This window comes from Pristiophorus japonicus, chromosome 16, assembly GCF_044704955.1.
Source record: "Pristiophorus japonicus isolate sPriJap1 chromosome 16, sPriJap1.hap1, whole genome shotgun sequence".
Taxonomy (NCBI): Eukaryota; Metazoa; Chordata; class Chondrichthyes; family Pristiophoridae; genus Pristiophorus; species Pristiophorus japonicus.
This window is the reverse complement of record NC_091992.1, coordinates 54,624,445-54,650,504: the sequence shown is the minus strand read 5'-3', so window position 1 is coordinate 54,650,504 and position 26,060 is coordinate 54,624,445. Positions and strand designations below refer to the sequence as shown.

Sequence of the window (26,060 nt, the reverse complement as noted above, 5' to 3'; positions counted from 1 at the left end):
GCTCGAAGGGCCGAATAGCCTATTCCTGCACCTATTTTCTATGTTTCTATGAACACTGACCATCAATAACATGAACACTAACCATCAATAACGTCTATTCTTCTCCAACACCTCTCCAAAGTCATGCAGCTGCGTGGGTCGACACTCGCCTGGTTCCATTCTTTCCTAACTAATCGTGGCCAGAGAATTACGTGCATCGGCTTCTCTTCCCTCCCCTGCATTTTTATGTCTGATGTCCCCCAAGGATCTATCCTTGGCCCCCTCCAAATTCTCAACTGCATTTTGCCCCTTGGTGACATCATCCAACAACGCAGCATCAGTTTCCACATGTACGCTGATGATGCCCAGTTCTACCTCACTACCACTTCTCTCCACCCCTTCACGGTCTTTAAATTTTCAGACTGCTTGTCCGAAATCCAGTTCTGGATGAGCAGAAATTTTCCCCAATTAAATATTGGGAAGAACAAAGCCATTGTTTTCGGTCCCCGCCACAAACTCTGTTCCCTAGACACTGACTCCACCCTATCCCCAACTTCTGTCTGAGGCTGAACCACACTGTTCGCAACCTTGGTGTCATATTTGACCCTGAAATGAGCTTGTGACCACTTAGCATAACTTTAGACCACGTAATTCCATCTCCGTAACATCGTCCGTCTCCGCCGCTGCTGAAGCCCTCATCCATGTCTTTGTTACTAGCATTGACTATTCCAATGCACTCCTGGCTGGTCTCCCACATTCTACCCTACATAAACTAGAGGTGATCCAAAACTCTGCTGCCCATGTCCTAGCTCGCACCAAGTCCCGCTCATCTATCACCCCTGGGCGCGATGACCGACATGGGCTTCCGCTTAAGCAATGCCTCGATTTCAAAATTTTCATCCTTATTTTCAAATCCCTCCATGGCCTCGCCCCTCCCTAGCTCTGTAATCTCCTCCAGCCCCACACCCCGCCCCCCCCGAGATGTCTGCGCTCCTCTAATTCTGCCCCCCTGAGCATCCCTGATTATAATCGCTCAAACATTAATGACCATGCCATTTGTTGTCTAGACCCCAAGCTCTGGAACGCCCTCACTAAACCTCTCCGTCTCTCTTTCCTCCTTTAAGACTCTCCTTAAAACCGACCACTCACCTGCGCTAATTTCTACTTTTGGGGCTCGGTGTCAATTTTTAAAATCTCAATACCCCTGTGAAGCACCTTGGGAAGTTTCACTACGTTAAAGGCGCTATATAAATAAAAGTTGTTGTTCTGTAGCATCTCACCTTGGAATTCCCATTGGGAAACCCATCGATGCCAGAAATGGTGCTGGGGAGGACAAAGTAAATAAATTACAACTTTTCATGAAAATCCAGGTACAGGACCTGCCTACGAAAAACTGTGCTGGCTTGCAAAGGGAGTCGTGTTTGTTGAAGCTCATGACCATTTTACACTGTGGCAGCAGTCAGCTGGGACAGGAAAAGCCAGCCTAGCTTCGCCTGGAACCTCCTACGGAGTGAATTATGAAGCGAAAACCATGTCACGTGCAATTAATCCAACCCAGTTTCTAATTATAAAATGTCAGATCGCTGGGCCTGAATGATTGAAATATACTTTGCTTATAGCCCTGATAGTGAAATTGGAAAGGGGCTTAATGGAATAACATTGGGGCAACTTCACAAGAGAGGATGAAGCATCAGGGCACCAACTATGCTTTTAATATTTTCTTTGGCTTTACATTCATCGAGGATGCACTATCCCAGTTTACCATGCACCATTTACTCTTCCGATCATAGAGCGGGAGAGTGGCAGTGGAGTTTGGGGCTGGGTATTAGAAAAGGATGTGGAAAGAACCTGGAACGTAATAATCAATTTAGAAATTACTACTTGCAACATTAGAATACAAAGGCCTAACTCATTTGTACGACATTCTGCTGTGCACTTTTTAACTAAAACATGAACTCATTCAATATAAAGGAGCTTGTGCCTCTGTTACAACAGCAAGTAAAGGAATATCATAGGAATGAGTTAAATACATGTCTGCCAAGCTCACATTAATTGGCATGTTCAATCTTGGTCGCGCTGCGTATGTGATTAACCCAGGGATACAGAATTCACTGACGTTTCTGGCCCTCGTGAAACCTTATTATTCAAACTCTGAAAGGACAAAAGATTAAGGGAGACCTCCTTAATAAGAGCAAAGCAGTGATTGACCTTTAGTAGGTTTTTTATTGCTGACGGGTAAGCTGAAGTTCCATGCTGCTGTGACAAGACGGGCTGGCCACTCCCAGTCAGGCTCTGGGACTTATCCACATCCCGCTGACAGACTGGGCGGGATTTGTTCTCTGCCCGTTGACTGTTGGACAGGTGTTTGTCTCTGCAACAAACATGGAACTCCTGGCTCTCTCCGAGTTCCTGCTCCCGGCATTTGACAGATTCACCGCGCTGGCCGTCTTCTGCACTGTCTTTGTCCTGGCCTTTGACTTCATGAAGAGACGGAAGAAGTGTCAGAACTACCCTCCCGGTCCCTGGGCTCTGCCTTTCATTGGGAACATTCTTCAGGTGGACCTCAGCAACCCTCACCTGTCCTTTGCAAAGGTACAGTACAAGCTGTGGGATGGTCCAGACTGAATGGGGCTGGCTGAAGGCGAGGGTCACATTCTGTGCAGCACATTTAACCCTCTCACTTTCTCTCTCCTTCCGTTATTGAGTTGCTTTTCAATGTGTTCCTCCATTTCTGTCCTATTAATTGTGTCTCCCGTTCTTTCCATCTGTCCCTTGTTTACTCCAAGTTTTCTTTACACACAGGATTGCTTTTATTCAGATCATTATTTCTTTAATGGTGTCAAGTATAACTTGTGTGTTCAGTGTGCTCTTGTTCCAGGTTTAGACTGAGTGCAGAGCACAATAGTGTAAGGGAGGGGCCCCGTTGGGTCGATCAGTTTTCTCCCTCTCTATTTCTGTTTCCCTGAATTGTTTTGTTTTCTAGCTTGCTTTTCCTTCTGTCTTCCTCGATTTCCACCCTGTTTGTCTCTTTTATTGCACTTTTCTTACCTTATCCTATTTATTGACCAATTGTTCTCTCCATGCCCTTTCTTTTATAGGGTCAAGTATAACTTTGGTGTTCAATGTACTCTTGTTCCGGGTTTAAATTGAATTACATTCACATTATGGATAATTAATGTAGGGCTGGATTTCCGGTTGTCCAGCGCCTCAGTTAGCGGTCCGGAGGGGTGTTAATGCGAGTGTTGGAGCTTAGAGATCGGGTGTGCAGCTTGTAGCGCCCCGCCGGAAAATGGAGTTGAGGTTTCTCGGCAGTGCCAAACAGTCACGCCTGTCTGCTGACGATCAGTCCGATCATGACGTCAGTGGGATGCAACGACCACACTTGTGCCTCGCTCGCTAAATTAGGTGCGGCCAACTCATTTAGCGACCACCTCTAATCACGTTTGAAAAAACAGTCGGTACCACCTTCCACAGTCGTTAACTGGTGGCTACTTAAAGGGCTGAGGAAGCGCTTCCCTCGGCGGTCAGTCAGTGCAACATTTGCAGAGAGCACGGTGCGTGAGCCTCCGGGTTTGTAGCAGCAGACAGACATAACATTACAGTTTGAAAACAAGTGAATTTGAAAACTTTCATGGGTGCATGACAATAGCGGTGCTGAAGCAGCGCTTCCGATGCCTGGACTGCTCTGGAGGCAGCCTTCGATATTCCCCTCACCAGGTCTCGCTGTTCATCGTGGTGTGCTGCATGCTGCACAACTTGGCCATCATGAGGGCCCAGGCCTTGCCGGAGGGATCGCAGGCCCACCTCAGGAGGGGGAGGAGGAGGACGAGAACGAGGAGGAGGAGGAGGAGGAAGAGGACGAGGAACAGGAGCCTGGCGATGCCCCGAATGCCCAGCAAGATGATGAGGACCAGCAGCAGCCACGGAGGAGGCAGCGTGCCAATGTTGTCGGTGCAAGAGCCACGTGGCAGCAGCTCATAAGGCATCGCTTTGCTTAAATGGAGGGAACTGAGGGATGCAGCGAATGATGACCGCGCATTGTGCCATGATCATACCACATCTCCGTCACAAGTTCACAGTCATACACCAGAGGCTGAAGGAGATGGTCAAAGTAACATTTTATTTATTTACATCTCTCAAACAACCCCAAAACCTCTGCAAATAATAAAAACTGGAGCTAGCGGCCCTTCAAACACCAGAATACATAATGATCATCAACAACATATGTACAAACACCCCATGGGGACACATGTCATTAATGCGTCTTGCTCAGGCATTTCCCACCCTTCTGCCTCAGCCACCCTGCCCCGCCCCCTCAATACCTACTGCTCCTCCTCAATGTGACCTCAGTTGTATTTGACCAATGAGAGATTGACATGAAAGTTACAATAATGGATTCTGTTTTTCCACATTGCGGGCTGCTCTGTGTCTGAGGGAGACAGGACAGATGGCCTGCAATAATGCAATATATTTAAGGTGGAAATAGACAGATTTTTGAACGATAAGGGAGTGAAGGGTTATGGGGAGCGGGCAGGGAAGTGGCGTTGGGGCCAAGATCAGATCAGCCATGATCTTATTGAATGGCAGAGCAGGCTCGAGGGGCTAAATGGCCTACTCCTGCTCCTATTTCTTCTGTTCTTATTATCTGATGTGCCACCGTAACATTTTTATGCCTATTTTGAGTTTCACCATCCTTTAGCAGCATAGCTGAGGTGTTGCAGCATTTATCAGTATCAGATTCGCAGTCGGTTGGATGGTTGATTGACCAAAGAAAGTAACCAATGCACAGGAAGAATCCAGCCCCACCCTTGGCATCGGCACATGGTCTGGAATGCCAACCTCCCTGGAACCCAGCACTAAATGGGGCAGGGGTGCCGAACCATTCTTTCTGGGTTACTCGATGTGCTGTGCCTATTTGAAATCATTCCACATGGCACAATCTCTGATCAAAGTTGTATTTGACCAATGAGAGATTGACGTGAACGTTACAATAATGGATTCTGTTTTTCCGCATTTCATTCTTCTCCATATTTTTAAGCTGGCGAAGAAACACGGCAATGTATTCAGCGTACAGTTTGGATGGACCAACCTGGTGGTACTGAGCGGCTACGAAACCCTGAAAGAGGCACTGGTGAAGAAATCAGAAGATTTTGCTGACCGGCCAACTTTACCAGTATATGAAGAAATGTTGAAGCGCATTGGAGAAGGTCAGTGACAGCCTCCGGGGCGGTGGTGGGCGCATTGGCTATCATTTGGGCTGAATGGCCTCCTTCTGTGCTTCTAATTCTATCGGCTAGCCAAGGACTGGGCGGTGTCGGTAGAAAAGTTGGAGAGTTAGTGCCAGGCACTAATGTTTTAGACTGAATGAACAATTTGTGCTCACTGCTCAATAAAATGATTGGAGCGCTAATTCAAGTCTTAAAGCCCAAGCTCATTGACGTTACACTCAAAGCTGGGCCAATATCAGGTGCAGTCCAATCGCAACTTATGATTGCCATAGGCTCTGCCAGTTCTTAAAGGGGAGGTTCACTGATGTTGCAGAACCTCATTCTCAGCATTGCTGCCTGTGCAGCTGCCTGAGCAAGCAGCAGCAGGATAAGGAGAAGGAGCTGGAGGACTGAACCAGGTGTGCTCATGGCAGATCCATGTCTCAGGGAGAGAGCCCGCAGATTCTGCGTCCTAGCATTGGAGGTGTTGGTGTTCGCTGTGGAGGGACGGAGGGCGGCGCTCCACCCAGCAAAGGGCAGGAGGCCCTCACCGCAAGTCTCCCGCACCGTGTGGAGGGAGGGAGCACAGTACATCTTGGGCAGCGCGTCTCGGGCAGCACCATTGTCCCCAGGATCCACACCCAGCGCAGTAAAAAATTTAACGACCTCACTCGGGTGGTGAGGGTGAGTGCTTCAACAAATGATACATACCACCATCTGTACCACACTGCCCAAAGCAGCACACCCCCAGCACTCACCCACCAACAATCTCTCCAGCCCAACACTCACACCCACATCTCACACCTTGCACACAATGACAGCTATTCAACTATGGCAGGCACATCACCCAAACACCTTGCTCCATGCTCACTCACACACTTTCCTTTCTCTTGCAGACCAAGGTAGCTCAACAGGAGCACGCAGGTGGGGGACAAGCCAACACCCAATCACTCTCTGCGCTGGAACATCGAGTGCTGCAGATTATTGGGCGCCATGGCCACTGGCGATATTGACCCCCTTGGGGACAACAGCGGTATGTTCATCCCTACGCCTTCATCCCACTTCCCCCTCAACCACAAGCGTTTCACACTGTCCAGCTAATCATGCTGTATAGATGCATTTTTCCCTTCCTGCTCCCCTTCCCTCACCTTAATCTGACTCTTGTGCCTTTATGCTTTCAGATAATGAGCAAGCACCTGAGCATCCTGTCCCTGAAGGCACCATAGAGAGTGAGGCGGGAGAAGAGGAGGAAGAGGATACCCCATCATTGCATGTTTCATTCACAAGCAGCAGAACACTATGTATTCCTTGGCTGGTATAGTAGTGGGATCTGCACAGGGAGTGGCACCGGGGACGAGCAAGGCCAGGGGGGAAAGGTAGCTTGGGGGCCAGCTCCCCAGAAGGCGAATTGAGTTCTGCTGCACAGGACTAGATGAGGACCTCGATGAGGAAGCCTTTAGAAGATGGGTGATGGGCATGCACATGGAGATGATAGGTGCAATGGCAAGAGTGCCCGACAGCCTGTCAGCAATGGTAAGGAGCATGGAGGAGACCACCTCCAACATTGCACATGGCTCTGGCACACCATGGAGCCCATCATTTCCAGTCTGCAAAGGATGGTAGACCCCCAGAGAGACCGTGGCTACTCAGACCTGATGCCGTGTGTGATGGGCGATCTGGCAGATTCCAATGCAGCACAGGCGGAAGCAACGCAACTTCTTGGCTCTATAATGAAGTCTGTGTTTGGTCCAATCTCAGACTGCTCCCATGCAATCTCAGCTTGATGTCGCGCAAGCTCTGACTGCTGCCACCGTGGCTGGGTCTACCACCATTCTCTGGTTTTCACGGTGTCGCAGCAGGCCATTAATCTGTGCTCCAACAGGTGCTAGTGCTGCTGAGGTGCTGCCCCGAGGGAGTGGCAGTTGGTCAGTGGAGCAAGAACCTGTGTCCTCTCTCAGGAGGATGGCATTTCCTGCCCACTACTGCCGTGCCACCATTGCCCCTATCGTTGCTGGCCATGCTGAGGTGGTGCAGTCTACAGCCGGGCCTTCCAGGCCCAGAGCTGGTCGAGAACATCCTGCAAGGCCATTTGAAGTCTGCCGTACGGAACTCAGCAGCCTTCCAGCAACTCTGCTGCAGCCACTGGGTACACAAGCAGACAAAGGCACAGTAACGACTGGCACTCATGGATTGCATAAGGGTGAAAAGTTAAGATTTTTGGTGTAAATATTTATGATAAATTATGGTGTAAATTAATAAAATTATTACTTCATTTACCATTCATTTGCCTGCATGGGTTGGAATGATGGGGATGTGGTGAGCAAAGACGATCTTTGAGATTGAGGGAGCAGTGCATGTTGCTGCAGGAGGGCAACGGCTGCGAAGCCAGGTTGGTGATAGCAGTGCAGGCAGGAGGGCCGAAGGAGCGGCAAGAGTTTGTAGATGGAAGTGACCGGGGCCCAGGAGAGGCGAGGGCCCAGGGGCAGCACGGGCCAACCCACACTGCGATTATGTGTGCGCACGAGGTCCGTGCAGCAGAGTTGGTCTCCAGTCGTCTTGGGTAATCCTCCCTGGACCAAAACATAGCTCTGTCAAGCCCGTGTGGTGGCTGGTGTGCAACGGTCACCATAAGTTAATAAAATCCACACACAGGCATCTTCCACCCTTCAAGATGTAGTTTGGGATCTGGAATATTAGTTCTGGATCTGGAACATTAAAAGACCTGTGAACTCATCTCTTTTTGGCGTGGAAGCAAGTCATCCTCGCTTCGAGGGACTCCCTATGATGATAACCATCTTGTGTTCTGTTAACTGTACAGTATAATGACTAACAACAGACAAAGGTTTTACAAGGTCTTTCTTTACCCAAGTGAGTTGCTGATCCCTGTTAACTTCAAAGAAAGAAAGACTTGCATTTATATAGCACCTTTCATGACCATCGGACTTCTCAAATCGCCTTCTAGCCAATGAAGTACTTTTGGAATGTATTTACTCGTCTAATGTGGGAAATACGGCAGCCAATTTGCACACAGCAAGCTCGCTCAATCAGCAATGTGATAATGACCAGATAATCTGTTTTAGTTAAGTTGATTGAGGGATGAATGTTAACCAGGACACCGGAGATAACTCCCCTGCTCTTCTTTGAAATCGTGCCATGGGATCTTTTACGTCCACTTGAAAGAGCAGATGGGGCCTCGGTTTAACATCTCATCCAAAAGACGGTGCAGCACTCCCTCAGCACTGCACTGGAGTGTTAGCCTAGATTTACGTGCTCAAGTCCCTGGAGGGGGACTTGAACCCACAATCTTCTGACACCAAGGCGAGTGTGCCACAGTGAGCCACAGCTGACATTTCAAAGCATCAAAGAAAACTTTTAGGATCTGTTCTAATACCTGTAATCATTCATTAAAGGATTTGGCCATCCTTCTTGTTGTCGCTAATTAGAATAGCCAATGAAAGGAAGATGGAATGAAATCACCAATGGGTATTGGGCATGGCCAGGTGGATCAGACTGATCCTTTCCTCTCCTGCACATTCCTCTGTTCTTATGTCACTGAAAATCCCATAGAAAGCTCAATCCCGATCACTTAGACTAGAAAATGAAAGGAAATTGTGGGAATGTTCCAGCGATTATATTGTTAGCTCGAAGATCGAGCTAATTTTAAACTATCAATAGAGGAATGTAGGTGTTGTGCATCTGACCCCTGCCACGCCTGACCTTGGGGAGTTTGCTAAAGTTAACCAGTACCCAGCTTTCTCAAACCACATATTGATGAATAACATAGAAGATAAAATGAATGAAGCTTGTTTCTCCCCTCCCTTCCCCTGTAGGTATTATCTTTGCAAAGTATGGCCACTGGTGGAGAGAGCAGAGAAGGTTTTCACTTTTGACGCTGAGAAACTTTGGGATGGGGAAGAAGTCGTTGGAGATGCGAATTGTGGAGGAGGCTGGATTTTTAAACCAAGCATTTGAAGATGAAATGGGTGAGCAGAATCCAAGGAAGTCATTGTCTTTTGTTGTTTTCAGAGCACTCTGGCTGACTTTACTCTTCACTGCACCTGGTGTGCACCAGCTTCTGGTCTGTTTAACAGAAATAAAATTGGGTGAGGGTTAGAGCTTTGGGGCTTTGCTTCCTTTGATCTTGATGGGCATTTCGTAGAGCATCCTCGGCTGTTTAAGGTGGGATCATTCCAATTTAAACTACTTCAATCTACTTTTCCAGCATTCTCACTGTAATGTATTTGCTTCATGGGTTCTTTGCTTAAGAATTCATAGCAACACATTGCTGTTAAGAACTAGTTGGTTTCTTAGCAAAGGTTTAACAATCACACTACACATTACCAATTCATCCACCAGGCTCACAACCACCTGCCTCATCGTGGATCCCCTGAACCCAACTGGCTGGGGTTTTATTGAGTCTTGTGAACATCACGTGACTGGCTAAGCCACTCCCAACTCAACTGCTCTACCAGACATTTGTGTATTATTTCTAGGATCATCTCTTGGAAAACTATTACAATTTGTTCTTTATTCAGGTCTCCCTTTTGATGCACATTTCTGCTTAACCTGTGCAACCTCGAATATTATCTGTTCAATTATCTTTGGAGACCGTTATGAATATCACGATAAAAAATTTCTGGGATTTTTACACACAGTTGAAGAAAGCTTTGTCTTGGAAGGTGCATTTTGGGGTCAGGTAAGGCAAATTTATTGGACAATTCATGTGGCAGGGGGTGTGGGTATTGTTGGGTTCTGGGCATCAGTGTCAGTCTCAAATGATGCAAAGACAAGGTTAGGTTACACTCCAACTATGTAATAGTGAGTTTCGATGCAATACTGGGATGACCCTAAGCTACAGTGGTGAGTGATCAGAATGACCTTTTGAGCTCAGGCGCTGAGCGTCAGCTGGAACCAGTTAGATAACAAAATTTACATTACATTAATGATTTAGAATTTGGAATCAAAAACACAATTTCTAAATTTGTGGATGACAACAAATTGGGGGCGATAGTCTGCAACAAATTACAAATAGCAGAATGGGCATATAATTGGCAAATGAAGTTCCACAGAGATAAATGTGAAGTATTATATTTTGGTCGGAAGAATAGGGAGGCACATATTACAAGGAGAGTGCGAGTCTAGAACCATGCAGGACTGCCTGCATACTGCCCAAAAAGTCCGATTTTCATCGTGTACTGCCGACATACCGTCGGAGCTGCATACCGTCCTGGAAAAGGTGGTTTTACGCGATCTTAAGTGGACAGGATTGGGTGGAGTGCACGGATCCGCTATTTTGGAAATCGGGAATTGTCAGCTAAAGCAGTAGCTCTGTATTTCTGAATTGAACAGTGAGTTTACAGTGCGATTTATAGTGGAAAAGGTATTTTTATTGTTACTGAGTAACTTATTAAGATAGAAGGCATTTTAGCTATTTTTTTTTTCATCAAAAAATATTGTGAAGATTTTAAAAGAATGGGGCCTGTACTATCTCAGCCTGTAGTGCCGACAACCTGTCTAATGGAGGAACCAGATGTGAGGAGGTTTATTGAGCAGAGTTATAAGGGTAATGGAGGAGGCCTTATCCTGATGACTCTTACCCCACAAGAGTGCTTAAATTAAATTCAAATGTTTATGTAAACATCTCAAAAATATACAACAATTTTAAAACTTTGTAAAACTTATAACTATACAACAACTCTCACTACTTTAATAAACTCTTACAAATCAAACTTAAATTATTCAGTGAAGAGTTACAACAAAAAGATCCTTTACTGGCCTCGGCCACGACCTTGCCCACTTCCTCGACAGTGTGCTATACCACCCTTGGGACTATTCCCCCCCCCTTTCTTACTCCTACTCTTCCCTTTCCCACTGCCCGTGAGCCAGGACCTCCCCGTGTTGATACCAAGCCGGCCTGCAGCACCGCACCCCGAGTGCTGTTGCTGTCGTTGGGGGTCAGACATTGCAGGCGCAATCAGGAGAAGCTCGCAAGGTGGAAGGCGCGGCTTCAGGACTGGAAGATGCTGTCAGCTCCCACCCTCTGGTGCTGTCGACCTGACTACTATGGCACGGGGGAGGTTCTGCGCCATGTCCCGATCCCATCGATTGCCGCATCTTGGTGATCATACGCGACATATTCTTCGACTGCCGCTCTGATAGAGCCGCGATGTTTGTGACTATCGTAGTCATGGCCTTGAGCAATTCTCGACCTATGTCGACGCTGGCCTGTGCCAGATGCACCATGTCCTGGTACACGCCTACAACAACCAAACTTTCCTGCACCAACCTCCATCGCTGCGGCAAAGACTCTGCAACACCGGGGGTGCCTTGCTGTGCACGGCTTGGTCCCACAGATTCAGAGGAGCCATGGGGGAATCCCCTGAATACAGACTCCGTGGTGGAGGATGTTTCAGCTGTCCCACATGGAGCTGGTGTATCTCCTCCCTCCACCCCCACCTCTACTGGATGCAGGATCAGTGGCTCTTCCTCTTCCTCTTCATCTTCCTCATCTCTGCAAGTGGTGAAGTCGGGAGAGGGCTGAATGACGCCAGAGGTGGAGGCAGTGGGTCTGTCGTCTGTGTCAGTGTGGTCTGAATCATCCGAGTCTGGAATTACAAAACAACATTTAAAAAAGCTTGGCACCACGAGGGTTACATGAGTATATAGTACAGTGACTTATTGCCATCTTACTTAAATGTCCACCACTGCTGCAGTACTGTATTACATATCACAGACAATACACATATATATGCATTGTGTTACATGTCCCCAACATTGCAGTACATCACATGAGGGCAACATTCATCAATCATAGGCAGTCCCTTGAACGAGGATGACTTGCTTCCACAAGAGTTCACAGATGTTTCAATGAAGGACCCGATATTCCAGTCCTGAACTCCAATTGAAGGTGTGGAAGATGCCTGTGCGTGGATTTTTTTAACATGTGGTGACTGTTGCACATCAGCCACCACACGGGCTTGACAGAGCTAGACCTTTATCCAGTGGCAAGGGTTAAACCAGGACGACTGGCGACCTGCTCTGCTACACGGACCTAGTGCACACACATATTGCATTACATGACATGAGAGGACTGCAACACAGACTGCATTTTATTCAACTTACCATCCTGTGTGAGCGGGTCAGCTCCAATGCCAGTGGTGGCATGGTTGCTATCCCTGACCAAAGACGAAATGAGCAATATCATTGAAACATAGAAAATAGGTGCAGGAGTAGGCCATTCGGCCCTTCGAGCCTGCACCGCCATTCAATGAGTTCATGGCTGATCATGCAACTTCAGTACCCCATTCCTGCTTTCTCGCCATAACCCTTGATCTCCCTAGTAGTAAAGACTACATCTAACTCCTTTTTGAATATATTTAGTGAATTGGCCTCAACAACTTTCTGTGGTAGAGAATTCCACAGGTTCACCACTCTCTGGGTGAAGAAGTTTCTCCTCATCTCGGTCCTAAATGGCTTACCCCTTATCCTTAGACTGTGACCCCTGGTTCTGGACTTCCCCAACATTGGGAACATTCTTCCTGCATCTAACCTGTCTAAACCCGTCAGAATTTTAAACGTTTCTATGAGATCCCCTCTCATTCTTCTGAACTCCAGTGAATACAAGCCCCGTTGATCCAGTCTTTCTTGATATGTCAGTCCCGCTATCCCGGGAATCAATCTGGTGAACCTTCGCTGCACTCCCTCAATAGCAAAGAATGTCCTTCCTCAAGTTAGGAGACTGAAACTGTACACAATACTCCAGGTGTGGCCTCACCAAGACCCTGTACAACTGTAGTAACACCTCCCTGCCCCTGTACTCAAATTCCCTCGCTATGAAGGCCAACATACCATTTGCTTTCTTAACCGCCTGCTGTACCTGCATGCCAACCTTCAATGACTGATGTACCATGACACCCAGGTCTCGTTGCACCTCCCCTTTTCCTAATCTGTCACCATTCAGATAATAGTCTGTCTCTCTGTTTTTAACCACCAAAGTGGATAACCTCACATTTATCCACATTATACTTCATCCGCCATGCATTTGTCCACTCACCTAACCTATCCAAGTCACTCTGCAGCCTCAGAGCATCCTCCTCGCAGCTCACACTGCCACCCAACTTAGTGTCATCCGCAAATTTGGAGATACTACATTTAATCCCTTCGTCTAAATCATTAATGTACAATGTAAACAGCTGGGGTCCCAGCACAGAATCTTGCGGTACCCCACTAGTCACTTCCTGCCATTCTGAAAAGTACCCATTTATTCCTACTCTTTGCTTCCTGTCTGCCAAAGTTCTCAATCCACGTCAACACAGTATCCCCAATCCCATGTGCTTTAACTTTGCACATTAATCTCTTGTGTGGGACCTTGTCGAAAGCCTTCTGAAAATCCAAATACATCACAACAACTGGTTCTCCCTTGTCCACTCTACTGGAAACATCCTCACAAAATTCCAGATTTGTCAAGCATGATTTCCCTTTCACAAATCCATGTTGACTTGGACCTATCATGTCACCTCTTACCAAATGCGCTGCTATGACATCCTTAATAATTGATTCCATCATTTTACCCACTACTGATGTCAGGCTGACCGGTCTATAATTCCATGTTTTCTCTCTCCCTCGTTTTTTAAAAAGTGGGGTTACATTGGCTACCCTCCGCTCCATAGGAACTGATCCAGAGTCTATGGAATGTTGGAAAATGACTGTCAATGCATCCGCTATTTCCAAGGCCACCTCCTTAAGTACTCTGGGATGCAGTCCATCCGGCCCTGGGGATTTATCGGCCTTCAATCCCATCAACTTCCCCAACACAATTTCCCGACTAATAAGGATTTCCCTCAGTTCCTCCTTCTTACTAGACCCTCTGACCCCTTTTATATCCGGAAGGTTGTTTGTGTCCACTTTAGTGAATACCGAACCAAAGTACTTGTTCAATTGGTCTGCCATTTCTTTGTTCCCCGTTATGACTTCCCCTGATTCTGACTGCAGGGGACCTATGTTTGTCTTTACTAACCTTTTTCTCTTTACATATCTATAGAAGCTTTTGCAGTCCGTCTTAATGTTCCCTGCAAGCTTCCTCTCGTACTCCCTTTTCCCTGCCCTAATCAAACCTTTTGTCCTCCTCTGCTGAGTTCTAAATTTCTCCCAGTCCCCGGGTTCGCTGCTATTTCTGGCCAATTTGTATGCCACTTCCTTGGCTTTAATACTATCCCTGATTTCCCTTGATAGCCACGGTTGAGCCACCTTCCCTTTTTTATTTTTACGCCACACACGGATGTATAATTGTTGTAGTTCATCCATGCGGTCTCTAAATGTCTGCCATTGCCCATCCACTGTCAACCCCTTAAGTATCATTCGCCAATCTATCCTAGCCAATTCACGCCTTATTCCTTCAAAGTTACCCTTCTTTAAGTTCTGGACCATGGTCTCGGAATTAACTGTTTCATTCTCCATCCTAATGTAGAATTCCACCATATTATGGTCACTTTTCCCCAAGGGGCCTTGCACAACGAGATTGCTAATTAATCCTCTCTCATTACACAACACCCAGTCTAAGATGGCCTCCCCCCCCCCCCAGTTGGTTCCTCGACATATTGGTCTAGAGAACCATCCCTTATGCACTCCAGGAAATCCTCCTCCACCGTATTGGTTCCAGTTTGGTTAGCCCAATCTATATGCATATTAAAGTCACCCATGATAACTGCTGCACTTTTATTGCATGCACCCCAAATTTCCTGTTTGATGCCCTTCCTAACATCTCTACTACTGTTTGGAGGTCTGTACACAACTCCCACTAACGTTTTTTGCCCTTTGGTGTTCTGCAGCTCTACCCATATAGATTCCACATCATCCAAGCTAATGTGTCCTTCCTAACTATTGCATTAATCTCCTCTTTAACCAGCAATGCTACCCCACCTCCTTTTACTTTTATTCTATCCTTCCTGAATGTTGAATACCCCTGGATGTTGAGTTCCCAGCCCTGATCATCCTGGAGCCACGTCTCTGTAATCCCAATCACATCATATCTGTTAACATCTATTTGCACAGTTAATTCCTCCATTTTATTACAGATACTTCTTGCATTAAGACACAAAGCCATCAGGCTGGTTTTTTACACCCTTTGTCCTTTTAGAATTATGATGTAGTGTGGCCCTTTTTGTTTCTTGCCTTTGTTTACTCGGCCTTCCACTATTGCTTTTCACCTTTCTACCATCTGTTTCTGACTCCATATTACTTCGCTCTGTCTCACTGCATAGGTTCCCATCCCCCTGCCATATTAGTTTAAACATTCCCGAACTGCATTAGCAAATGTTACCCCGAGGACATCAGTTCCAGTCCTGCCCAAGTGCAGACCGTCCCTTTTGTACAGGTCCCACTTCCCCCAGAACTGGTTCCAATGTCCCAGGAATTTGAATCCCTCCCTCTTGCACCACTGCTCAAGCCACGTATTTATTCTAACTATCCTGCTCCCTACATGTACCACGACAACTGGCTGTTCACCCTCCCCCTCCATGAATGTATAATGGAATGTATAGTCCCGTGGGGCACTAACGGGAGGAGTAAACGACCTGCATTTCTCCCCTCGGAGTCTATTCTGAGGGCAGTAATTCTACAGCATCGAGAAATATTTTCATCGGTTTGGTAATTCTAGTGGAACAATAGATGTTATATTTATATCTACTTTTTCACTGAATATAGAAAACATTAAAATATTCCCTGAATCACAGTAAAGGCAAGCCAAACCAATATAGGTGTCTGAGGATTATGCTTACAAACAAATTCAATGAGGATTAATAGAGATCGTGACTGACATAGTTGATATTATTTGCTAAGATACCATATTTAGATGACAGGGGAAATAATTCCTCTTTGTGTTGGCTTATTGTAAATATAATGGGATGAATTTCTGTGTTCACCATTTTCAGCAAAATCAGAGAAGTATAAAAGAATACATTTAATTTCAAACCCTGTGTTTCTTGCAGCTGTTGAATGCCTTCCCCTTTATTCGTCACTTCCCGGGTCCACACAGTAAGATATTCAAAAATCAAGAGAAAACCATACGCTTTTTACAGGAAATAGTCACGGAGCACAAAGAATTATGGGATCCAAATGAGCCCAGGGACTTCATTGATGCTTTCTTTGCAGAGCAGGAGAAGGTATGTAATTTATTTGCTACATGGGTTCTTTGCAGAAGAATTCATAGCAACACATTATTATTAAGAACTAGTTGGTTTATTAACAAAGGTTTAACAATCACACTACACATTAGCAGTTCATCCACTCGGCTCACAACTGCATACCTCATCGTGGATGACCTAGATTCAATTGAGTGGGGTTTTATTGAGTCTTGCGAACATCACATGACTGGCTAAGCCACTCACAATGCAACAGTTCTACAACTATTTTAATAGAACTTTAAGTCAAGTTTCCCCTTTTGTAAGAGCACCAAAACCTACAAATTAACAAATGAACTTTAAAAGAATGCTTGACAAATCAAATTCACATTTTGTTCCCTGTTGAAATTATGCACTCCAGTCCCTCCAGTGCCCACCTCTCGCGGAAGACCGCGAGCGTACCGGTGGACACTGCGTGCTCCATCTCCAGGAACACCCTGGCGCGAATGTAGCCATGGAAGAGAGGCAGGCAATCTGGCTGAACGACCCCCTCGTCCGACTGCCCACTGCCTGGACCGCTTAATGGCCACCTTGGCCAGGCAACAGCTCTACAAACCTGTGAGCATACTCTCAGGTACATACATATCCTTATAATTTCAGGAGAAACTTCTTCACTCGGTGGTGAATCTTTGGAATTCTCTTCCCCAGAGGGCTGTGCAGGCTCAGTCTTTGAGTATATTCAAGACAAAGTGTGATAAATTTTTGAATATTAAGGGAATCAAGCGACATGGGACAGTGCAGGAAAGTGGAGTTGAGGCTGAAGGTCAGCCGTGGTCTCATTGAATGGCGGAGCAGGCTCGAGGGGCCAAATAGCCTACTCCTGCTCCTATTTCTTATGTTCTTTTGTAACTGGTGTCTGTGTGTCATGGGGACCTGCAGTCAGTGTGTTCAGGTCACAGGCACAATGGACCTAATGGCCTCCATTTGTGCAGTCTCATTCTGTGATTTTATCTCTGATTCTATATATTATCACTGATTCCTTTTTTAACTGCATTTTAGATGAAGAACGACCCCAAGACAAGTTTCCTGGAATCCAATTTGATAGGGGCGGTTGTTGACCTCTTTGCCGCTGGTACAGAGACCTCCTCCACCACACTGCGCTGGGCCCTGATATTCATGGTGCTCCATCCAGAGCTTCAGTGTAAGTACAGATAGGCCTCCAATATCTGCAAGGTATAGATGCCATTGTGGGAGAGGGGAGGGGGGAGATACGAACATATGAAAAATGATGGACAGGTAAAGACCATTTGGTTCATCGAGGCTGTGCCACACAATTGCGATACCATGTATATCACAACATTTTGGGCCCAAGTTTCGAGCCACGCCTAGAACGGCGCAGTCCCGACCTGGACGCCCGTTTTTCGCGCCACAAAGTGCGCCTAAAAAAAACTTCCAGATTTTCCAGCTCCCTGCAGGTCGTTTGCAGCTCGGCGCAGCACAGCACGAGCTGTAGGGGGCGGAGCCAGGTCCCTGCGCTGAAAACAGTGCCGGGACCTCTGCACTTGCGCGCTACAGTGAGCGCGCATGTGCAGTAGCTCCAGGCGCCCAAAACTGTGTGGGAGGGGCTCGAAGCACGCAGCCCCTAGCCCTGGCCGAATGGCCTCACTGGGGCTGCGTGAATAAGGCTCCTCCCACGGCCAGCTCCTGCTTCCTGCCGACCCAACTCGACTCCCGCTTCCCGCCTCCGGACTGGACCCGACACCGACCCAACTCCCGCTTCCCCACCCGCCCCTGGACCGGACCCGACCCCGACCCGACTCCCGCTTCCCCACCCGCCCCTGGACCGACCCCGACACCGACCTGACTCCCGCTTCCCCCACCCCCCGCCCCCGGAACTGACCTGACCCGACCCCCCGGACTTGGCCCGACCCGACTCCCGCTTCTCCCCGCACCCCCCACCCCCTCCCCGCCCCCCGCCTCCGGACCGGACCCGACACCGACACCGACCTGACTCCCGCTTCACCCCCTGCCCCCGACTGGACCCGACCTGACCTCCCTCTACCCGAACTGACCTCCCTCTCCCTCCCTTCCCCCGACCTGAACCCCCTCCCCCTTCTCCTCTCCTCCCCTCCCCCTTCCCCTCTCCTCCCCTCCCCTTCCCCTCTCCTCCCCTCCCCTTCCCCTTTCCTCCCCTCCCCCTTCCCCTCTCCTCCCCTCCCCCTTCCCCTCTCCTCCCCTCCCCCTTCTCCTCTCCTCCCCTCCCCCTTCTCCTCTCCTCCCCTCCCCCTTCTCCTCTCCTCCCCTCCCCCTTCTCCTCTGCTCCACCCCTCCTTCCCTCGCTGTCAGAAACACAGACACTTACAGACAGAGAATGAGAGACACACACAGACAGACAGAGAAATAGAGACACTGACAGAGACACACTGGGGGGGCATCCCAGCTCGCTGTTGGAGGGCTCCCGATGCTGCAATCGGTAAGTAGAAAATATTTTATTATTGATTTAAAAAAAAAATTCTTTCTTATTAATTTTTTTTTGATTGATTTATTGGTTGATTTATTGATGTTTTTATCATTTATTATTGATGATGGCTCTTTATTTGTAAAACTGAAGTGTTTAATGTTTGTAAACTTCCCTTTAAACCCCCCCCCCACCATTCCCTACGCCTGATTTGTAACCTATGCCTGATTTTCTAAAGTGTAGACAAGGTTTTTTCGAGCGTACAAAAATCTTCACTTACTCCATTCTAAGTTAGTTTGGAGTAAGTTTTCACTGACGAAACTTTGAAAACAGGCACAGGTGGCCGGACACGCCTCCTTTTGAAAAAAAAATTCTGTTCCAAAGTGAAACAGTTCTAACTGACTAGAACTGGAGCAAACTAAATGGCGAGAATTCCGATTTCTAAGATACTCCGTTCTACACCAGTTGCTCCTAAAAATCAGGAGCAAATCATGGCGAAACTTGGGGCCACAGGGACCAAGTTTCGGGTTGCGCCTAAAACGCCTGGACGCCCGTTTTTCGCGCCACCTATTCTCCTGCTCCCTGCAGGCCCTCTAAAGCTGGGCGCGGCGCAGCACGAGCTGTGGGGGGTGGAGCCAGGTCCCTGTCCTGAAAACAGTGCCGGGACCTCTGTACATGCACGCTACAGTGGGCGCGCATGTGCAGCAGCTCCAGGCGCCCAAAACTTTGTGGGAGGGGCCCGAAGCACGCAGCCCCTAGCCCTGGCCTAATGGCCTCACTGGGGCTGCATGAATAAGGCTCCTCCCACCTGACCGGACCCAACCCGACTTGACTCCCGCTCCCCGGACCGGACCGGGCCAGACCCGAGCTCCGCTCCTCCCCCAACCTCCGCTCTCCCCCCCCTCCCCGACCCGACCCGACCTCCGCTCACCCCCCCCCCCACACGACCTCTGCGCCCCCCGACCTCTGCGACTCTTCCCCCGCCGCCCCCCGAGACTCTCCTCCTCCCCCTCCGAGACTCTTTCCCCCCAACCCGACCTGACCTGACCTCTGCTCCCCCCGACCTCCGCGACTCCCGCCCCACCCGTGACTCTCTTTCACCCCCCCCCCCCCGCGACACTCCTCCCCCCCCCCGCGACTCTCCCCCGCCCGACCTCTGTGACTCTTTTTTCCCCCCCCCTCCCAACGACCTCCGCGACTCTCTTTTCCCCCCCCACCCCCCAACCCCAACCGATCTCCCCCCCCCCCCCCCCCCGCCCCCCCCCCCCCCCAGACCCGAGACCCGACGCCACCTACCTGTAAATCCAGCCCAAAGTCTTGGGCCCGGCCGTTCAGCCTTCTTCCCTCCCCCTTCTCCTCTCCTCCACTCCGCCCCCCCCCCCCCCAACCCTCTCCTCCCCTGGCCCCCTCCCTTCCCCTCCCCTCGCCTCCCCCTGACTCCCCTCTCCTCATCCCTCCTCATCCCTCCTCATCCCTCCTCATCCCTCCTCTCCCCTCCTCTCCCCTCCTCTCCCCTCCTCTCCCCTCCTCTCCCCTCCTCTCCCCTCCTCTCCCCTCCTCTCCCCTCCTCTCCCCTCCTCTCCCCTCCTCTCCCCTCCTCTCCCCTCCTCTCCCCTCCTCTCCACTCCTCTCCTCTCCACTCCTCTCCACTCCTCTCCACTCCTCTCCACTCCTCTCCACTCCTCTCCACTCCTCTCCACTCCTCTCCACTCCTCTCCACTCCTCTCCACTCCTCTCCACTCCTCTCCACTCCTCTCCACTCCTCTCCACTCTCCCCCTCCCCTCTCCCTCCTTCCTCTTCCCCCTCTCCCTCCTTCCTCTTTCCCCCTCTCCCTCCTTCCTCTTTCCCCCTCTCCCTCCTTCCTCTTTCCCCCTCTCCCTCCTTCGTAAACTTCCCCCTCTCCCTCCTTCGTAAACTTCCCCCTCTCCCTCCTTCGTAAACTTCCCCCTCTCCCTCCTTCGTAAACTTCCCTTTAAACCCCCCCAACCCCATTCCCTACGCCTGATTTGTAACCTACACCTGATTTTCTAAGTGTAGACAAGGTTTTTCTAAGCGTACAAAAATCTACACTTACTCCATTCTAAGTTTGTTTGGAGTATGTTTTCACTGCCTAAACTTTCAAAACGGGCGTAAGTGGCCAGACACGCCCCCTTTTGAATAAAAATCTGTTCCAAACTGAAACTGTTCTAACTGACTAGAACTGGAGCAAACTAAATGTCAAGAATTGCAATTTCTAAGATACTCCATTCTAAACCAGTTGCTCCAAAAAAAACAGAAGCAACTCAGGCCGAAACTTGGCCCCAAAGACTCCACCCCACCCGAAACAATGTGATCTCCTGAGAGAGCCCAAAAAAACTGTTTTTTAAAAAAAAACCCTGGCCAATTTGGGGGGGAAAAAATATCTGGGAAATTCCTCTCCGCCCCAGATGTCAGTGTGAACTAAGATAGAGAGGTGTGGATAGAGATCGCCAGTATTAAATGAGAGAGGCAAAAGAAGAGCACTAGAATTAATTGGGGAGAGGAGGAAAAGTGCATTTGGAAGTAATGTCACAATTGTTAATGTTTTGTCTATGGCCCTGATTGGAATGATCCTATATTCAGTATGACAGGTTTTCAATCCTCTATTTGCTATTCAATAAAACCAAGTATCTGATCACTTATCTCATTGATGTTTGTGGGACGTTGCTGTGGAAAATGGCTGCAGTATTTCCTGCAGTGATCAAAAATGTTTGTTATTGGTTATGAAACTCTTTGGGACATTTTGAGCTCATGATCGTCCTCGTCATCATCAACATAGGCAGTCCCTCAAAACAAGGATGACTTGCTTCCACGCCAAAAAAGGTTGAGTCCACAGGTGTTTCAATGAAGGACCTAATATTCCAGGTCCTGAACTATATCCTGAAGGGTGGAAGATGCCTGTGCGTGGATTTTTTTAATGTGGGGTGACCGTTCCACCCCAGCCACCACACGGGCTGGACAGAGCTAGGTCTTGGTCCAGTGGCAAGGATTAATCAAGACGACTGGAAACCAGCTCTGCTGCACGGACCTAGTGCGAACACATAGCGCAGTGTGGCCTGGCCCGTGCTGCCCCTGGGCCCCTGGACCCGAACTCGCGCCTCCCCTGGGCTGCGATCACATCCCTCTACAGTTTCTCGCCGATTCTTCACCCCGATCCTAAAAAGGAGCGGCGAGCGGCCTCGGGAGCAGCGTGGAGGCCCCAACCTGCATGAACATCAGCGGCAGATTGGGGCCATAAAAGCAGCAGCAAGCAGCCTTGGGAGCAGCGTGGAGGCATACTACTTCAGGGAGCAGCACGAGCTGATGCAGGAGGACGACGGCAGCGAAGAGTTGAGCTCATGAAAGGTGCTATATAAATGCAAGTTCTTTCTGTCAACTGATCCTCAGGATTTGCTCTTTTTTTGCTTCTGCAGCTAAAGTCCATGAAGAGATTGACAGAGTGGTTGGGAAGGAGAGGAAGCCAATGTTGGACGACCGGGACAATATGCCGTACACTAATGCTGTTATCCATGAAACCCAACGCTTGGGAAATATTGCTCCAATTTCACTTCCTCATCAAACATACAGGGCTACGGAGGTCATGGGATACACAATCCCCAAGGTACGGTCTGGAATTAATCTTGGATATGCAGCACTCCCACCTCCACCCACAAGACCTGTCTGTTTCTGAAAGCACAGCTCGTCCTTTCTCCAGGCATTCATGCGAAATAGGAAGATTGCGAGTTAGCATCACTGCTCTCTATTGCTTAAGGAGTTGAGTTTCTCTAATATCGATACCGTTGCTGGGGTGGATAAGCCTGTATGTCAGTCAGTGAGCAGCTCCTTACAGGAGGAGGCCTTTGTTGCTTTTTCTTATACTAGTAGATCCCCCGTGGCATTGCTCATGGATTGTAGGGAAGGGGTAAATGTGGTGATGAGCAGAGGTTTCTCGGTGTATGGCAGGCGTGATGTAGATGCCATCTGTCTGTGATGGGGAGACAAGCATCTGGAACTAGTTATAAGTTATACTGTCCTCACTCTACAGCGAACAGCCAGAATGCAAGGTAACAAGTAGCGGGCTCCTCCTTATAGCTCTGATGGTCTATTCCAAATACATTCTTGGCTAATGTGTGTCTTATAAATGATTTACAGGGAACAGTCATCATTCCAAACCTTACCTCCGTCATGTTTGATGAAAACGTTTGGTCAACTCCGCATCAGTTCAATCCGGATCACTTCCTCAACGCGGAAGGGAAGTTTATGAAGCCAGAAGCGTTCCTCCCATTCTCCGCGGGTAATGTAGAATTCAAGGGATCATTATATGTACCAAAATATGCAACTGTGAATTAGTAATGGATGGCTAGCCGCATCTCTATGTAGAGGTGGGGGCCTCAGTCTGCTTCTGGACCTCAAAGAGGATGTATAAAATTCCATAAGTTAAGTCAGCTCTCAAAGCCCCTTATGTTTAACCTAGTTTCTAAGAGTACATTATATATTGATTAAAATTAAGTAGAATAACATTTATTTAACTTTGAAAAAGGTTGGAGGCAACTGTAATTCAGTGAGAGTTTAGCTGTAGTTGGATGCGGCCAGAATGGTTATGAAATTTAAGATTGTGAGGAGCAGTTGGTGTTTGATCAGTGTGATCCCGCAGTGACCTTCTGGCCTCTCTCCGGCGGGCACTAACTACTCTTGCTCCTCACCCCGCAGGTCGCCGTGTGTGCTTGGGGGAGCAGCTGGCAAAGACCGAACTCTTCCTGTTCTTCACGTCCATGCTGCAACATTTCACATTTCTTCTCCCGGAAAACGAGCCGAGGCCAAGCTACACGGAAGCCAAATATGGAATTACCCGGAGTCCACTTCCTTATCGGCTGTGTGTTAAAGTCAGATAAGATGTAGGGGGGCTGAGGAGAGTTATGCTGTCTCCATTTGAAAACTGAACCTTGCTTCTGGGATCTAAAATCTCATCTAGCCAAGACCATTTGCCAGAGAGACATGAGCAGAGTCTCAAAAGAGCATAAGAAATAGGCGCAGGAGTCGGTCCTACGGCCCCTCGAGCCTAATCCGCCATTCAGTAAGATCATGGCTGATCATCAACCTCAACTCCACTTTCCCTCCCAATCTCCATATCCCTTGATTCCCCTAAACTCCCAAAATCTATCTCAACCTTGTATATATTCAGAGATTCAGCATCCCTCTGGGGCAGGGAATTGCAAAGATTCACAGCCCATTCTGTGTCTTAAATGACCTAGGCCTTATCCTAAGACTATGTCCCCTAGTTCCAGACACTCTAGCCAGGGGGAAACAACCTCTCAGCATCTACCCTGTCAATTCCCTTCAGAATCTGATATGTTTCAATGAGATCACCCGTCATTCTTCTAAACTCCAGAGAGTCGAGGCCCATTCTACACAATCTCTCATCATAAGACAGCTCTCTCATCCCAGGAATCAATCCAGTGTTCCTCTGCAGATATTCTGCACTGATTGGCTGCTTTGCAACAGTGAGGGTGAAATTGGTCTTCAGCAATAGTGCAAAATGCACACTAGCCAATCTGAAGCAGCATTTCCTTTTCCAGTGAAGTCGGCTGCTGATTTACAACGCCTGTTTTGTCCTATCACCAATGTCCAATTTCACCCCTATTCATCATCATCATCATAGGCAGTCCCTCAAAGCGAGGGTGACTTGCTTCCACGCCAAAAAAAAATGAGTTCGCAGGTATTTCAATGAAGGACCTAATATTCCGGATCCTGAACTACATCCTGAAGGGTGAAAGATGCCTGTGCGTGAATTTTTTTAGCGTGTGATGGCCGTTGCACACCAGCCACCACACGGGCTTGACAGAGCTAGGTCTTGGTCCAGTGGCAAGGGTTATCCAAGACAACTGAAGACCTGCTCTGCTGCACGGAGCTAGTGCGCGCACATATCCATATTGAGAAGTTATTGAACAATTGCTCATGTCTGTGAATGCTCACCATTTCTTCTTCATCTTTCTGTCAATGTGTTCAGTAATTTACAGATTTAAACTTGCACCAACAGGACAGATCTAATTATATCAATTGTTTAACTAGTAATTTAACAAAAAGAGGAAATTGTTTCAATCCTTCTGCGTATTGTTTAGTTTGGACCAGTTATTCTAAATGTCACGTTAATCTGCGTATCTCTTTGTACGGTTTGTTTAATGGGTGTAGTATGTGCAGGCTAATGGTGCAATGGATCGGTGCACCAATGTTGCAATGATGTCTCCAACATGTATCTTAAATAAAAATAGAAAATACTGGAAACACAAAGCAGATTCATCAGTGTCTAAACCTTCAGAGTCCAACCCATAAGCTGCTCAGATTGTAGCTTTGCTCAGAACACATCTAATGACGAACATGTTACAGAATGGAATGATAGAATGTGTTTCTGATCCTGCCCGTGATGCATGGAGGGGGGCAAAATCAGTATTTGAAACCGGCCAGCGATGTGTGTAGTGGTAGCAACTAGTTATACTGTCAGAGGGACACAGACTTGACTGGAGTGTTCGAAAAATCACACAGGTATTTTCAATCAAACAAATGGAAACAAGTTTTGAGGTGATCATTGTCATGTATGTAACCTTCATGTAACAACACCGCAATACTGTATATAATTGAGAAATGCACACCTTGACCACACGGGGTGAACTTGTGGGAGACACTCCTCAGCTGGTCATCCAGGTATATAAAGGGAGGTCCCACGCTGGGTCATCACTTTTGGGTCCTGTGAATAAAGGTGCAGGTCACAGAGTGACCTTGTCCATAGAATATGCCTTGTGTGGATTTGTGGTATTGTGTAAGGACTTTACAGTGATGACGAGAAACGGGAATCAATGACCCACGAGAATGGCCACCGGTAGCACAGAGGAACGGTACTGTGTTGGTGAGGACTGGGACGATTTCATTGAGAGGCTTCAGCAGAGCTTTGTCACGAAGGACTGGCTGGGAGAATCAGCGGCCGACAAGCGAAGGGCTCATCTACTGACCAGCTGGGGATCGAAGACTTACATGCTCATGAAAGACCTGCTGGCACCCGAGAAGCCGGTGGACAAACCCTTTGAAGAGCTCAGCAAGCTAATCAGTGAGCACCTCAAACCGGCGAGCAGAATACACATGGCCCGACACAGATTCTATACCCACCGACGTCGGGAAGGACAGAGCATACCGGACTTCGTTGCGGACCTCCACGCTTGGCCAGCCTCTAAGTTCACAGACGCCTGCAGCGGGGAGATGCTAAGGGATTTCTTTATTGAGGGCATCGTTCATGCCGGGATTTTCAGAAA

At 48.2% G+C, this 26,060-nt stretch overlaps 1 protein-coding gene across 1 annotated transcript; it reads left to right on the top strand.

Moving 5' to 3' along the window:
- Nucleotides 1–2,346: 2,346 nt before the first annotated feature.
- On the top strand, nt 2,347–25,338 carry LOC139226512 (cytochrome P450 2D15-like). The gene is made up of 9 exons (XM_070857344.1): nt 2,347–2,571; nt 5,018–5,186; nt 9,017–9,169; nt 9,722–9,882; nt 16,172–16,345; nt 17,363–17,504; nt 22,194–22,381; nt 22,912–23,053; nt 23,470–25,338. Exons 1-9 carry the CDS (start codon nt 2,362–2,364, stop codon nt 23,649–23,651), a joined length of 1,521 nt encoding a protein of 506 aa, XP_070713445.1. The 5' UTR covers nt 2,347–2,361; the 3' UTR covers nt 23,652–25,338.
- Nucleotides 25,339–26,060: the final 722 nt, after the last annotated feature.